Source organism: Haplochromis burtoni, unplaced genomic scaffold, assembly GCF_018398535.1.
Source record: "Haplochromis burtoni strain Fernald_Lab_line unplaced genomic scaffold, NCSU_Asbu1 Contig_714, whole genome shotgun sequence".
Taxonomy (NCBI): domain Eukaryota; kingdom Metazoa; phylum Chordata; class Actinopteri; order Cichliformes; family Cichlidae; genus Haplochromis; species Haplochromis burtoni.
This window is the reverse complement of record NW_024583075.1, coordinates 158,293-172,727: the sequence shown is the minus strand read 5'-3', so window position 1 is coordinate 172,727 and position 14,435 is coordinate 158,293. Positions and strand designations below refer to the sequence as shown.

General features: G+C 40.1%; 1 protein-coding gene across 4 annotated transcripts in view; it reads right to left on the bottom strand.

The window, feature by feature from the left end:
• The window catches only part of LOC102309099 (mannosyl-oligosaccharide 1,2-alpha-mannosidase IB), a 32,532-nt gene extending 18,097 nt beyond the window's left edge, over positions 1-14,435 (bottom strand). Inside the window, exons 1-2 of one of the 4 annotated variants that reach the window (XM_005949899.3) lie at positions 14,088-14,435; positions 12,117-12,627 (exon numbers count right to left, since the gene is read on the bottom strand). In XM_005949899.3, the coding sequence (XP_005949961.3) occupies positions 12,117-12,430 (314 nt within the window). In that variant the 5' untranslated portion in view covers positions 12,431-12,627; positions 14,088-14,435. The other 3 variants (XM_042215412.1, XM_014330161.2, XM_014330162.2) reach the window with 3 other exon arrangements.

The following is a 14,435-nucleotide window of genomic DNA, read 5'->3' as shown; positions in this document are numbered from 1 at the left end:
GGGGGGGGGGAGACCACAATGAGGCCAACAAATGACTTTAAAAAAAAAAAAATAAAGATTAGAAAGATGTACTTCCTGACAGAAACCTTCCAATTATCTGGACTTGAGATAGCACTAGGAGTACACTAGCCTGTGACCCCTTAAGGCTGGGTTTGTGACTATCACGTAATTTCTAATGTTTAAGTGGCTATCATCAGCTTACATAGTATCTGAGAGACATTTTTTTTGACAACTATAATTTTAGACAGAAAGGCAGAATTAGCAGCTGCTCTAACCATATATAACAGCTTCTAACATGACTGATAGGCCAAAACAAAATCAATTCTTTCATCTATTTGCAAAACAAGCAGGGCCGTTTGCAGCTGAATTTCTGACCATCATTCAGCTACGGTTGTTAGACTTCTTAAAGCAATCAAAATATTGGAAAATTACACTGTTGTTAAAGGCTTAAGGCCATTATAGGTCCATTTTTAGCTTCAAAACTTGAAGCCCCATCGACTTGCTTTCGATCTAACTTTTATAACTGTTCTACATTGTTTGCTGACGCGTAAAAAACCCATTTTGTCTTGGCAAGGTACTTTGCTTTCCTTTTAGCTCTGAACAACAGAAGCCACTATTAAATAGCTTCACCCCTGTTAAATCCACTAAACAGTACGGATGGTTTCACGAGCTTCTGTGATAGGTGGGCCTGCAAATACAAACAAGCACGCCTTGATTATCACCAGGCATAAACACACGCACACATATACACAAACACAAGAAAAATAAATAAATAAAACTACAGAGATTTACTTTGCAGCTGACAGGGAAATTAAGCATGAAGACACAGGAATGATATCACACTAAATGTGATAAATAAAGGTGCTCCTATGTTGGCTTGGACCTTAAATATGATCTGCTGCGCTGCTATGTTGATTTATGGCCCTATCATAGTGCAAAAGCAAAGTTACGGCCCTGCAACACTAACAATAACTGGCAATGTAATAAGTAGCAAAACCAAGGTACTAGTGGTCACATGACTAAAATCCATTGGAGGGATGCAGTACAAAAAGGTTGTACCTGTAGATTTTCTGCTACTTACAGGTGTGTCTGAATCATAAACTCACTTGTCTCATCACACTGTTCACAATTAAACTACTTGTGTTGTACTTGTACTGTTGTACTATTTCATTTGAAGAATTGAAACAGAAACTGATGCATAACACTAGGGCTGCTCAATTAATCGAATTTTAATCACGATTACGATCTGGGCTTTCAACGATCATTTAAAATGACTGAGCCGATTATTAGCCTCTCCCTCGTGCTTTACTCTCGCGCTGCTCCGTGTGGCAAATCCAGCGCACCTCTCTGCATTTCGAACAAGTGTCACAACAATTAAGAGCAGCGGTCCCCAACCTTTTTTGCGCCACGGACCGGTTTATGCCCGACAATATTTTCATGGACCGGCCTTTAAGGTGTCGCAGATAAATACAACAAAATAAAACTAGTACCTAGGGATGGGTATGGTTTAGGTTTTATCCGATACCGGTGCCAAATCGGTACTTTTGAAACGTGCCGATGCTTAAACGGTGCTCAAACCGGTGCTTAAAGAATGGAGAACACAAAATTGTCCAAAAACCTCTCATGTTCAGCTGGTTTTTTGTAAAAAGATAACAATGTTAGCCTTTTCTGCAGCTATGGGGCATATATGGTATCACTCTTGGCTGGAAGCAGTGCTTAAACAATGGAAAAAACACAAACTTTCAAAAACCTCTCATGTTTACGTTTTCCACTTTTTCTTTGGTCATTTTAGCCTTTTTGGCCAGGGTGAAGGGAGTATCTGCCATCAAACAAGAAGACAGCCGCATGTAGCTATGATGATGTTTGCTAGTTCACCTTACATGCATTAATGTAATAACGTGGTTAGCCTACTCAACGTAAATTACACACGAACAACATTAAGCTACTCACGCAGAGAAGAACGGCTGCTGCTGCATCATCATCCGTCATCATTTCTGCTACACTGGCAGGGCTAGGGGCCAGGACTCTCCTCTTCGTGTTTTTGGGGGATGTTGCTAACTCCGGGTCGATAACAGGCACCACACCCGCAGTAGATGTGCTCGGTGTGAGGTCTCGCAGCAAGCTATCAAATACGGCGCATTTCTCGGCTTTTAAAAAAAACCCCGCTATGCGTCGCCAGGTGTTTCATCGATTCGAGGTGTTACCTCCTTTGACAGTATCACAGTATCAGCTTAAAGCACTTGTTGCAGGCTGCTGAGTTTGCATTTTTGCTGTGAAGTACAGCCAGACTTTTGACCGCTTCCCTTGGCATTTTTAATCTGTAGCTCTGCTCTAAAAGAACGTACGTACCTGGCCCGCCTACTATCCTCGGAAACGTAAAATGATTGGCTAGAAGTGTATCACAGCTCAGGAAAAAAAAGCACCGAAATAAAGCACCAAAATGTGCGCTGCTTTTCGATCTGGTTACTACCGTTTATGTCAGAACCAGTACCCATCCCTACTAGTACTGGTACCGAAAAAAATAAGATTTATTCATAACACACGTGAAAAGACCCAGGAAAACCGAGTAAACGATAACAAAATAACGCTGAAAACCGATAAAAACCCTGAAAACTATACATTTCACACCTAAACCTCAACTCTCGCGGCCAAACAACTCATGGACCGGTACCGGTCCGACGCCCGGGGGTTGGGGACCGCTGATCTAATACAAAGCATTCTGAACTTTGCTTTTAGCTTCAGTTGCATGAAAAGGTTTATGTACCTATATTATACTAATAATTGTAGTTGTATAATAAAAGTATTTACTCTAATCAATAAACAATCCCGACTCCAGAAAGTACAACTTCACTAAAAGTTAACTTCAGTGATACAAGTGGGGATTCTGAGGTTGAAGGCACGTACTCCTGTTTCTACAAAGTTTGGTTATTCACAAAGCCTGATCATTTCAGACAGTGCACAAGAACAGACAATGCTTCCAGTTCCAGAATCTAATAAGAAAATACCTTACATTTTACTTCTGCTGGCTGCAAAAGAGACTTGGAGTATAGAAGTTTATGGGAAAATGACCATCAGCTCCCTTTGCTCTGTGACTTTAATAAACTCTTTCCTGATGTCCTTAAGGGATTATTCACTGAAAAAGGAACATTGTAAATTGTAGTCCAAAACAGAAAAATAAAACAAAACAAAAGAGGATGAAGCTGACAGGGAATGAATGACAGTTGACCAATGAGGTGTTTATAAAGCCACAATAAGACAAACTGTGGAAACAAAGGAAAATCAGCAGGCACACTGCTCTCCTCAGGGGTCGGAGTCCTGCAAAGATCACAGGAAGAGAACAATTTGACCTCTTAAATGAGGTGAAGAAGAGCCAAACACCTGCAGGAATCTCTACAGCCGTTGTAACCACTGGTTTTCTGTCCTCTATGGAAAAAAAAAAACTTTATATTAAAGATTTAAGGCAATACATCTGAAATGTACAAAGACTCTTCTGCATTTTGTAAATAATTTTTGTTTTGTTTGTTTTTTAATATCCTTGCCAATAGGCCTGCCAATTATAGCAAAAAATGTAATCTCAATACCTTTTGTTAATATGGGTATCCAACCTCTTAGCATCATTTAGCTTTATTATTTACAGATTTTGAGGTAAAAATTATTTATTAAACCTATCTTTTCAGATAAACTAAATTAAACAAGCTACAGCCTTTTCTGGACCGAATTTGATCAAATGGCCTCAGCCCACCCAGTTACCCAACTCTAAAGCATGGTGAAGGGAGCATCATGGTTTGTGGGTGATTTGCTATGTCATGACCAGTACATTTTAAAATCATTGAGAAAAAGAAATGAACAGGTCATAACTGTATGAAGACATTTTAAAGCAGAATGTCAAAGCAGCAGTCCAAAATTTAATAAACTGGAAAGCTTTGGTGCAATGTACAATGATCCAAAGCACAAAATGACATCAACAATAATGGTATGATGGACAAAAATTAAAATTCATGTTTTGGATATATCAATTAACCCAACTGAGATGCTTTTCGATTGTTTGAAAATGCTGTTCAATCGGTAATATTAATAATAAAGTTTTGTAAGTTTTGTAAGGAGTGGTCCAGAAGTGTTGCAGAAGGTTCTGTGAGTTACTAAATTCACATAACAAGGTCGCATAATTTTATCAGTGTTTTTAAGTGTGCCCTATTAGTGTGTTATGAATTCAGTCTGACTGCATCTGTCTATATTTGAGACTTGAAGGTGAAGATTACATCACAATTTAAGAGAAATTAAATCTTAAAACCCAATAATTCCAAAGTGTACAGAAACTTTTTCTTGCAACCGTGTTTGGTGACATGGGGATATGACACTCATGATGTGAGATTAGTAAAGAAATGACATCTTCCACTGCGGGAGAGGGAGATTGAAATAGTCTACACAGATGGTGCACCTAATACCTCCAGACACAAGCCCTTTTTATTAGTTTTTATATAACACTTTATGGAAAAAGACAGGAAGGTGCCAAAATGCATGTGGATGCCGAGGCAGGTTCACTGAACCACAGAAGGAGCTACTGATAGATGATCTGATATTTACCGGACAATAAAGGCAAATAATCATTCAGAGGACAGGTTATTGCAGTACTGACTTCGGTAATTCCCAAACTACAGGAGGCCTGGATGGACCAGGCAGAATTCAAATCTTCATTATAATATAAAAAAAGATGCCTTTTTGTCCAGGTGAAAGAAAATGTGTTGCTCTAAGAAAATATAGATACACATTATAAACATTTTTCCTCATAAATTTTTACTGTAGATTCACTAAAAAGGAGAAGACCACATCCAAATAGAGGTTAAAATTGGTGGCAGATGGCATTTCTGTCAAACCCCACTGGACACCCTGGCAAGTATCCAGTATGAATGTTCATGTCCAAACCAGGACAACACAATCATATTATTACTCACACCAAGAATAAATGAATAGATTTGTTGGATTGGGATGGCCAATAAGGTTTAAACTGATCATATGTAATAATAATAATAATAATAATAATAATAACTAAAAAACAACAACAACAACAACAACAAAACAATAAGGCGCAAAATGACAATTCATTATTTTTCATTATAAATTGTTTCATCTAAAATGTCATCACAGTTTCTTGATCCCTTCTGCAATATTTTCAGTCTGCTTTGTTATTCAACCACCTCTTTAAAGTCCAAACACATTTTAAATTTGTCTTGTAATACCTAAAACCACTATCCATCCAGTCAACACTAAATACCAACCAGGATGTCTGTATATGTGATCATACAGGGTTAGAATAAGGATCATTTTTCTCTGACTTCTACATTTCTACTGTAGCTGATAAAATGTCACTGCTTCTGCCAACATGCCCTCTTGCCCCTTTTACAGATTACAGTGCTGCACCTGGCTAGTCCTATGTTGTTTGAGCCAGAACAGAACAAACCCAAGGCAGGATCATTACTGGCCTCACAGTATGTTGAGCTCAACTGGGCTTTATATCCAAGCATTCAAACAGCAAAGCCTAAGACTTAAACTTGTAAACATCCATTCTGATTTTAAATGTCTATTTACCAAAAGGATCTTTACATAAGGCGAAAGATTTAATTCTCAGGTATTATGGCATCAATATAATAAGCCAATATAATAAGCAGCCATGGTATAGAAATGCAAAGAACTTCCTTGAATGTTCCACCAATCTAACAACTCCATTCTTTAATGTCTGTTAAGCATCTTGTTACTTGTCTTCAGCATAGTTTTAATAAGATAACGGGTGGAAGATCTAAAATATCTTCAGTTTTAAAAGCCAACTATTTCAGTGCTGATCTGAAAACCTCAGCAGAGAAACACCCTCTACTGTTCAGGTAGAAAACTCAAAATTATGCTGAAAGATGCTAAATAATCACCGAAGCATCATACTAGCCAAAATACAGATGCTTGACCAGAAAATAATGCCTTGCAGACAGGAAGGTTACGATGCCTTGCATTATATTCAGTGACACGTATTTACAGCAACAGGGCAACTTTCAACTCTTAAGTGGGTTATTTTATTATGGGCTGTTTTTATTTTCAAAATGTTAGAAGCTTAACAAGTTCTTCTTATGTCTCTACAATAAACTCAGGCATGTCAGAGCTCATCAGTCACATAAGGGTCCAGTTAAACCAATTTAACCTGCAAACCCACCTACTGGTCATGCTATGTAACTACCAAAGCAAAAAACATCAAGTAAACTAAAAGTTAACTTGTTTTTGAATAAGCCCACAGAAACCAAGGGAAACCCTGAAAGCAGCGCAACTCCTCCTGGGTGTTCACAAAAACCAACACTCAAAACTCAAGAAGATGTTCAGTCCGGCACCATGTGAGCAAGGCTACACATACCTCTTCCCCGTTACATTTCGTTTCTCCAAAAATTCAATGGCTGGATACCAGCATAGATTAATAACCTTTTCTCCCTCATAAGCTTTACAGGACTATTAACAGGTTGAGCTCGTGAACAAAGAACTGGTTCTGTGGGGGTTTCTGCGGCCGAATAAAGCAAAGGTGAAATTATTATGAGCGTGTTTGGGTTCCTGCGGGTCTCTTTAAATGCTAGCACACCTCATTTTCCTGAGGCTGTTTGAACCCAGAGTCCTCTGGAGCACACAATAACCACTTTAAGAACAGCTGAGGCAGCTATACCAACAAGCAAACTGAACAGATTTCAATAAGCTGTTATAAGAAGTGGTGGAGAGGATAAAAACACCTCACATGAATGCTTGTGTAAGGTTAAAATACACGGAGCACATATTCCTGTCTTTGAATTTGCATAAAACTAATTTCCAGACAGGAAGGTTACGATTACTCTTCCTCTGTAAAACACAGTGACATCTCAGTAGCTGTATTTTAATCACATTTCATATACTCCTCTTAATTTCCGTCAAATGTGAAGCAACGTATTTATATTTTTTCTGTCCTTGGTATATCCTTGAAAATGGACGGCAGTGAAGATGCTCATAACTGTGCAGCTTTTTTTCCTCTCGCTCACAGCCATGTTATTAATTCCAAGGAGTTGCTCACTAAGCAATTAAAAATCCATGAATCTGAATACAAAGCTGAAAAAGGCTATAAAAAAATAAAGAAATATAAAAAAAAAAGTATTCAGTTCATTAAGAAGAAGAAGAAGTGCCTTCTGCCATCTGTGACTGCACACTGAACCTACTGGAATCTCATTTAAACAGCTTACCCAAAACATGAAGAGTACGTTGAATGGGATTTATTTCAAGCCTGCAGCATGGAAGTTTAAAGCAATGTTGCTGAGCCCTTGTAATGCATATCAATCCATTTTTTGAAGGCTATAATTCTTCCTGCGAATGTCAAGTTTCTTTTTCTATCTGACTTTCTCAGAAGCTAAGTTTATCCCCCATGACGATAACCTCAGTTAGTATACTGCTGTGTGTGTCTGATGCTACGTCACGTTCCTCTGTAGCTCTGGAAAACCAATCGCTCGCAGCTGATTTAAAATTCATCCAGTTCGACACACCAGTGAGGAAGTGTTTAAGCAGACATCAGATTTCAAATTCTGATTTACTAAAACATACTGATATGTATAACATACTCCAAGGTGATGAAATTTGAACTATCCATCTACTAGTTCAAATTAGGAAAGGCCTAAATGTAACGCACGTTTAATTATATGTAAAACTCCCATGTTCCAGCTTTACAGTGACACAGTTCACAAGACTAACTGCGTTCACACTAGGCATGTGCATGGTCAACAAGACATTTATACACTGCTACTCTTGCTAGTAGGCACCAGAAATACTAGTCGGTTAAATCTATTATTGTTGTTTTACTAAGTTACCTGTTGGTTCAAAGATGTTACAACGCCACCTGAGACCAACTAGTGCTGCAGCCCTGACAAATGCCTGAGACCCCCTCGCTCTCTGTGAGGGAACTTGAAATGAAACAGATTGAAAGTAAGAAGATGACACCTGCGTGAAACACCACAGCTCTGCAGTACATTGATGAAGAAAATGAACTTTTGTATGTTGGCTGTGTGAGAGAAAACTGGCATATAACCACACTGAAGTGGTCCAAGTAATTTGTAACCACATTATGCACAGACGTGGATGCTAGCCTGCCATGAAAGGGGCTACTGCTGCTAGCAAACATTTATCAAACTAATCTGACACTGTGTGGCCCCAGCGGTATACACGGCACAAAGTGCTGCACATTTCACCAACATTCATAACAAGATTTGAATGTTGCGGAATCCGTTAATGGTCTCAAATGACTCCTAAATTCATACACAGCTATTCTAAGGTCAGTGTTTATCCTTGTCTGTTAGATTGCGCCCAGCGTCTTCTGCCTTTTACACTAGTTAACTAGTCTGATTTCTTTCCTGTCTCGTTCAAATGACTTGTAAATTAGTCCCCAGGAACATCCTGGGGACCATTTTGTTTTGGACGTGCCCAGAAATGAAATATAGAAGTAGAGTCGAGAAGACCTCAGTGATGAGTAGAGTAGAAGTAGAGCTGGGCGATATAAGATTTTTTCATATCACGATATGTTTTTTTCATTTCAGGCGATAACGATATCTATCACGATATAAGCCAAATAACTATATTTGTAAGATTTAAATGTGCCGTTGCTCACAAGTAAAATGTGAAATAATCAGCAGCTTGTTTTTATTTAAATATTTATTTCCCATAATAAGTTCAACAGGGTAGATGTACTTAAGGAACATGAGACTTTTTCAGATAAATAAAGGCAAATATTGCAAACTACACAAAAGGCAGCCGCTAAAGCGTTTAAGTTTCAAAATAGAACAAACAAAACAGACTAAATTGTCAATTCCACTTAGAAACAAAATATTAATTCTAAAAATAAATCTTAGTTTGTTTTACAGAAGAACAGACAAAACTGACTAACTTTTGTCAATATCAAATAAACTGAGAACTAAAAGGAAATTCTCAATCTCTCCTTGTTGTATAGCTGAGCTTTTCAAACAGTTTTAACAGTTACTTTAGTCTGACAAAAGCCGAATGACGAATTAGCGCTTCCAGTCAGAGACTGAGGCTACGTCCACACGTACACGGGTATTTTTGAAAACGGAGATTTTCCGTTTTCGTTTTAAAAAATAATCCCGTCCACACATAAAGGCAGAAATGAAGGAAAACGCTGCTATGAACATGCCAAAGCAGCAGGTGGCGCTAGATTCCTAACCGTGCAGAAATGTTGGCCAATCAGAAGTCTAGAAGCCTCGGTGGGAAAAAGTAAACAAAGCTGGGGCATAGAAGCAGAACCGAGCGTATGTGTGGAGGGACAGTAACTGTGTGTATATGTAAGCATTTAAACACTGCAGAGAGTAGAATTAACAGTAACAGTATTGTAGAAATTCATTTCACCGAAACAATAACGTGGCGCACAGTGTGACGCATGCACCAGTTTATTGTATTTCCAGACTTGCTTTCGGCACAATTTACAGTGCACGCTACTCTGTTTTTTGTCAGACTTGAAATAGCCGAAATACCTTCACACTACGGAACTTCTATGGCTCTTCCGTTCGACAATCTCTCCGGCGTTGGAACCATCATCTGTTTTCTCTTCGGTCACGCTCGGTTGATTTTTCTAGTCGGCACACTCATTCCTCCATTCCGCTCCATTACCCGCTGGCTGCTTCCCAAACAAACACACGTGCGGCTTGGCACTTGTGCTGTACGTAACAAGTCACGCGACGTGACGCTGCGGCTGTGATTGGTTCGGCTCTGCGCTACTTAATTTGGATTGGCTGACCTTTTTTTTTTTTTTTTTTTTTTTTTGAGGACAAGAGCGGCGAGGTCTATCGCGATAGCTTAATTTCTCTATCGAGTAAAAGTTATATCGCGATACATATCGTTATCGTTCTATCGCCCAGCTCTAAGTAGAAGTATTTGAAGCAAAACATGACTGCCACTTATGGTGAAGCAAGAATAACTCCAAGTTTCCCACCTCGACATTTAAAAAAAACAAAAAAAACTTGATAATACGCAGCACCATTTGAGCCCAGCACTGCCTGTTCTGTTTGTCTGAGTCGTTGGACAACAGCAATTACGTTATTTCAAGCAGGCAGCATTGAAAGAAAGGCTTTCAGAATGAAAATATGAACGGGCATCACAGGGAATAAGGAGGCAAAATGCAACGTTGAAACTGTGGGAGAAACTGCTTGGTAACACCCTGCCAAGATTTCAAATAAACTAATGACGTCCGTTACTGGCTTGCAGATGACCTTTTCTATGAAATTGTTCTTCTCACCTGCCCTTTGGCACTCATGCATGTCATAAATATTTTGTGGCTGCAAAATAATATGCATGTGCTTGAATGATTCATACGTGAATGAGTTATGCTAGCAAAAGACCACTCCAATAGAAGGACAATAACTACTGTTAGTTCTTTGGCTACACTGAAAGCACAGTAATGTTTGTGGAACATGTGTGTAGCAGAGCTTGTTAGTAGATACACCTGAAGAGCACGTTCTACTTAAGATTATGTTAGTTAACAGGGAAACAAGACTTGAGGATTTATTTCATGGGTTCTGTTGTGTTTTTAGCTTTTGAAAACAGCACAGCACTGTGGAACTGTCACTATCTACTGGCTGTTAACTGGATTTTGGTGTCAATTCCTCAGACTGGTCTGATTTTGTGATTGCTAAATAGATCTCCGCAGCATATTCCCACTTCTTACACACTAATCTTACGCACGGTGTAGCCACTTTGATTGAAACAGTGAAAATGCACCGTTGCAGCATGTGCAGTGGAAACTGCCTACAACTGTTAGACAGTTGTTCGGTGTAGTGTAATTTTGAAACAGCATGTTAAAAATGAATCTATGTGCATTTTCACTAGCTTGTGTTTTCTGTCCATTTTAGCATGTTATTCAGTAAAGGAGGATCACAGCTGTGCTTGTTGGGTAATTTAGCTGGAACTCAGCAGAAGAAATGCTAGTACTCTCATGAGATCAAGCCTGCCATGAGATCTACATACATTTAGTGTTCTATGGTGTTTTTCCATCTTAGTTGGATGAACACTTGTTGGGAAACACTTGGAAAACCACTTGTCATTAACCTGACTAACTCCATCTTCACTTCTGGTGTTGCACTACGTGTTCTACTCCACTCTTCCCACCTCATATGTACACGTACACAGTGAAACCCACAGATTGCAGCCTGGTAACAGAGAGAAATTATGAGAGAACCTGGCGTGACTAGAAATGAATGCAGCAGAGGCACTCACACTGCTCTGAAATGAACACAGCAGTACAAATTAGGTAAATACAAGGTTTAGTTTCTTTTCTATCATTTAAATACTGATTTAAAAAAAAGTAAATGTTTCTGTCAGTGTTCCAGAGTCAGTTGAGATATCATTTGATAGATGCACATGAACCTTGTGCAGAGCACTGCATTCCAAAAGGCACAACACTATTAGAGATACCAAACACTGACCCTGATTTAGGAGGGAGAAAGCGCCTCAGAACGATAGCTGGACAGAACAAATGATAAATGTCAACACTGAAGCCCAAAGTGACCAGTATGTAGCTCACTGCTGACACTAATTTCCAAGCCTGTTTAAGCAGTCACTAAGGCTTTTCAAACAGCCTGTGTGTTCTAGATCATCAAGTTCAACAATGTCTGCCTGCGGGACAAAACAGCAAAACTCAGGCCAAGGTGATAAAATGCCTGCTGTTAAAGAACTAAAACCATTAGACCTAGTGGAGAAACAAAGGGCGAGAGAGCACAGAGCACACTCAGCTGTGCAAAGGAATACGGAACAAAATGAAAGGAGCATTTGTGCTGACGTGTATCACTTGGCAAACAGTAACACACATCCAGAGGCGTCAGATTGTTTGAAAAAACGTGTCAAGCCACCTGTTTGAATGACATAAGCTATGTAAAGAACCAAAAATAAACTAAGTACTTACTAATATGTAAGAAAACCAGTTGTTTCTGATCTCCTTATTCACTGTCAAATACACACACAGAGATATATATATATATATATATATAATTTTTTATTTATTTATTTATTTTTAATTAAGACACACTAGCTCTTTCTTTTCTACACTCAACAATACTTCTGAGGGCCCTTACCTGTGTCTGTGTTCATCGTGTCCTCCCTGTCCATGTATGATCACCTGTCCTGAGGCGTGCTTGCCCTCCTTAGGTGTGTCAATATGAGGGATAAGCACATCCTCCAAGCCCAGGTCAAAGCGCTTGTGCTTGGAATTGTCTGGGAGGAAAAAGAAGGCCCCAAAGCATAAGGTGATGAAGGCACTGAGGATGAGGAGGAGGATGAACTTCTCAGAGAGCCTCAACGTGGCCCTATGGTGCGGGAAGGAGGAGGCACCCGGCGACAGAGTGGGTATCCTGCGGCCCGACAGCGGTAGTAGAGCCGGCGTTGTCATCTTTTGACCGTTTTAAATTGACTTTACTAGGGATGGGGTAAGGTGGGTTTCACAGGTGCCACGGGTTGCTGTAGCGGCATGCACCGACTGGTTAACTTTATTATCTCATCCCTGCTTTGGTAGGTCCAGAAACCAAAAAAGGCAGAGATCCCTCAGTAACAGGGTGACTTGTCAGCAGGAACATGGCCATGATAGTTCTGAAAAAAAGTACACAGAGGTATTCAGTTAGGAGACAAAAACAAATCAAATGAGAGCATATTAAACAGACTAAACACCATTGTAGAAAAACCTTGCCTTTTCCTTCCTTCATTTTTTACCATTTTTTTAGATAGTCAATGCTCTCTATGCACTGGCAGGATAGACAAGTTGATGTCCTTTATAGTCTTTCCTTCAGTTGTCATTTCTCCACCTTGGCAGCATGTCTTTTGTAACCACTAGTATCCTTTCACCATGCACTCTCCCTGACAGGCTTCTACTGAGCCAAACAGCTCTGAATTACAATCAAAAGCAAAGTGACAGCTCAAGTAAATGGCATGTCTTATATCAAGCAAGAGCTGATATATTAGAGTAATAAACAATCCTCTTGGCTTGCTATGGTGATTTTAACAACATGTCATCTGGAAAATAAATACCTCAGGATGTCTCTCGCTCTCTTTCTCTTTCCACAAACACACACAAAAGACTTAATCCTTTGGCCATGAGAAAAATGATAGATTTTCCAAGAGGCTTAAGGTATCAAGAGTTTGTGCAGTATCTGTTCGATCAAGTGTCCTTTACGCATACTGGCTTTAGTGCCACTGCAGAGTGAGCACAGCTTTCTTTCTACAGTTTCATCTTATTGCAGTGGTGTATTTCTTGCTACCACACATGTATCATGATAAAAAGCACAAAAGTAACACACAATGCACAGTTGTGTTCCAAACTCTAGCCCAAAAAAAAGGGAGTAAGCCGCGCTTTCTAAGTACATTGCATGCCTGTTTTCTGTGCTGTACTACATCTGAATATCAACCCACCTATTAAACACCCGTGGGCTATACTGGAAAACATAAGGGTTTTATTCCCTCGTGCCGGCAGATGTGGAAAGAAGACGTGGGGCAAATGTCTCATTCGGCTCAGCAGCTGCTCCAAGTGCGAATGTAAAGGATGGATGGAAATGAAGCAAGTACCCCTTTAAAGACAAACATTGCTATTCGTACTAAAGCCTGCGGGGTTGGCGCTAGACAGTGTTAACAGAGCCCTGTTTTTCCTGTACTTTTCCATCATGTTGGTATGGAGCTGCGTCTCCACGCAGAATACCAAGTTCATTCTGTGACAGTGCCAGCCTGTGTGAGGTGATTAGCCACTACAAAACGCTAGCTAACAACCAAATGCGCTAACTTACCCGGCTAATACTGGCTAGCAATGGAAAGAAAAAAGGAAAATAAAGTTCCTGTCAACGCTCAGGGGGAAACCCACACAATAAATACAAATAGCCCGACATACGCGTTTCGGTCCGTTGACATTTGAGCTACCCCGGAGGTTGTAAAGACAGAGCTTTAAAACCCTCAGCCTGCCCAGGTGCTAGCTATTTGGCTACAAGGCTAGCACTAGCTAGCTGGCTGGCTGCGAATTGACAGAGGCGGTCTCTTGTGTGGAAGCCACTCTGCTGCATCACCACCTTTCTCATATGCTCGTCGAAAATCGATGCCTGTCGGGATTCCCGGTCCACGTTTTGAAAGGAGTCGCTGTAGCAGGTGTCCTCATGTCCACAAATGAAACACCGTGGTGTCGTGCCGTGGCTGAACCGCTGACCATCAGCTCAGACCCACATAGCGTTACAGCTCCGCGGAGAGGATGTTGATAACCGGTCGCTCTGTTGGACTGCAGCGACGGACTGAGTGCGAGCTGCTGCTGCTCGGCGATTCAGCATCAACTACTCTGCCTACCCGAGTTAGGGACCGTCTGACAATTTCGCTGGGCAGAATTACTGTTCTGTATGTAAAAAAAGGCACACCAACAATGGCAC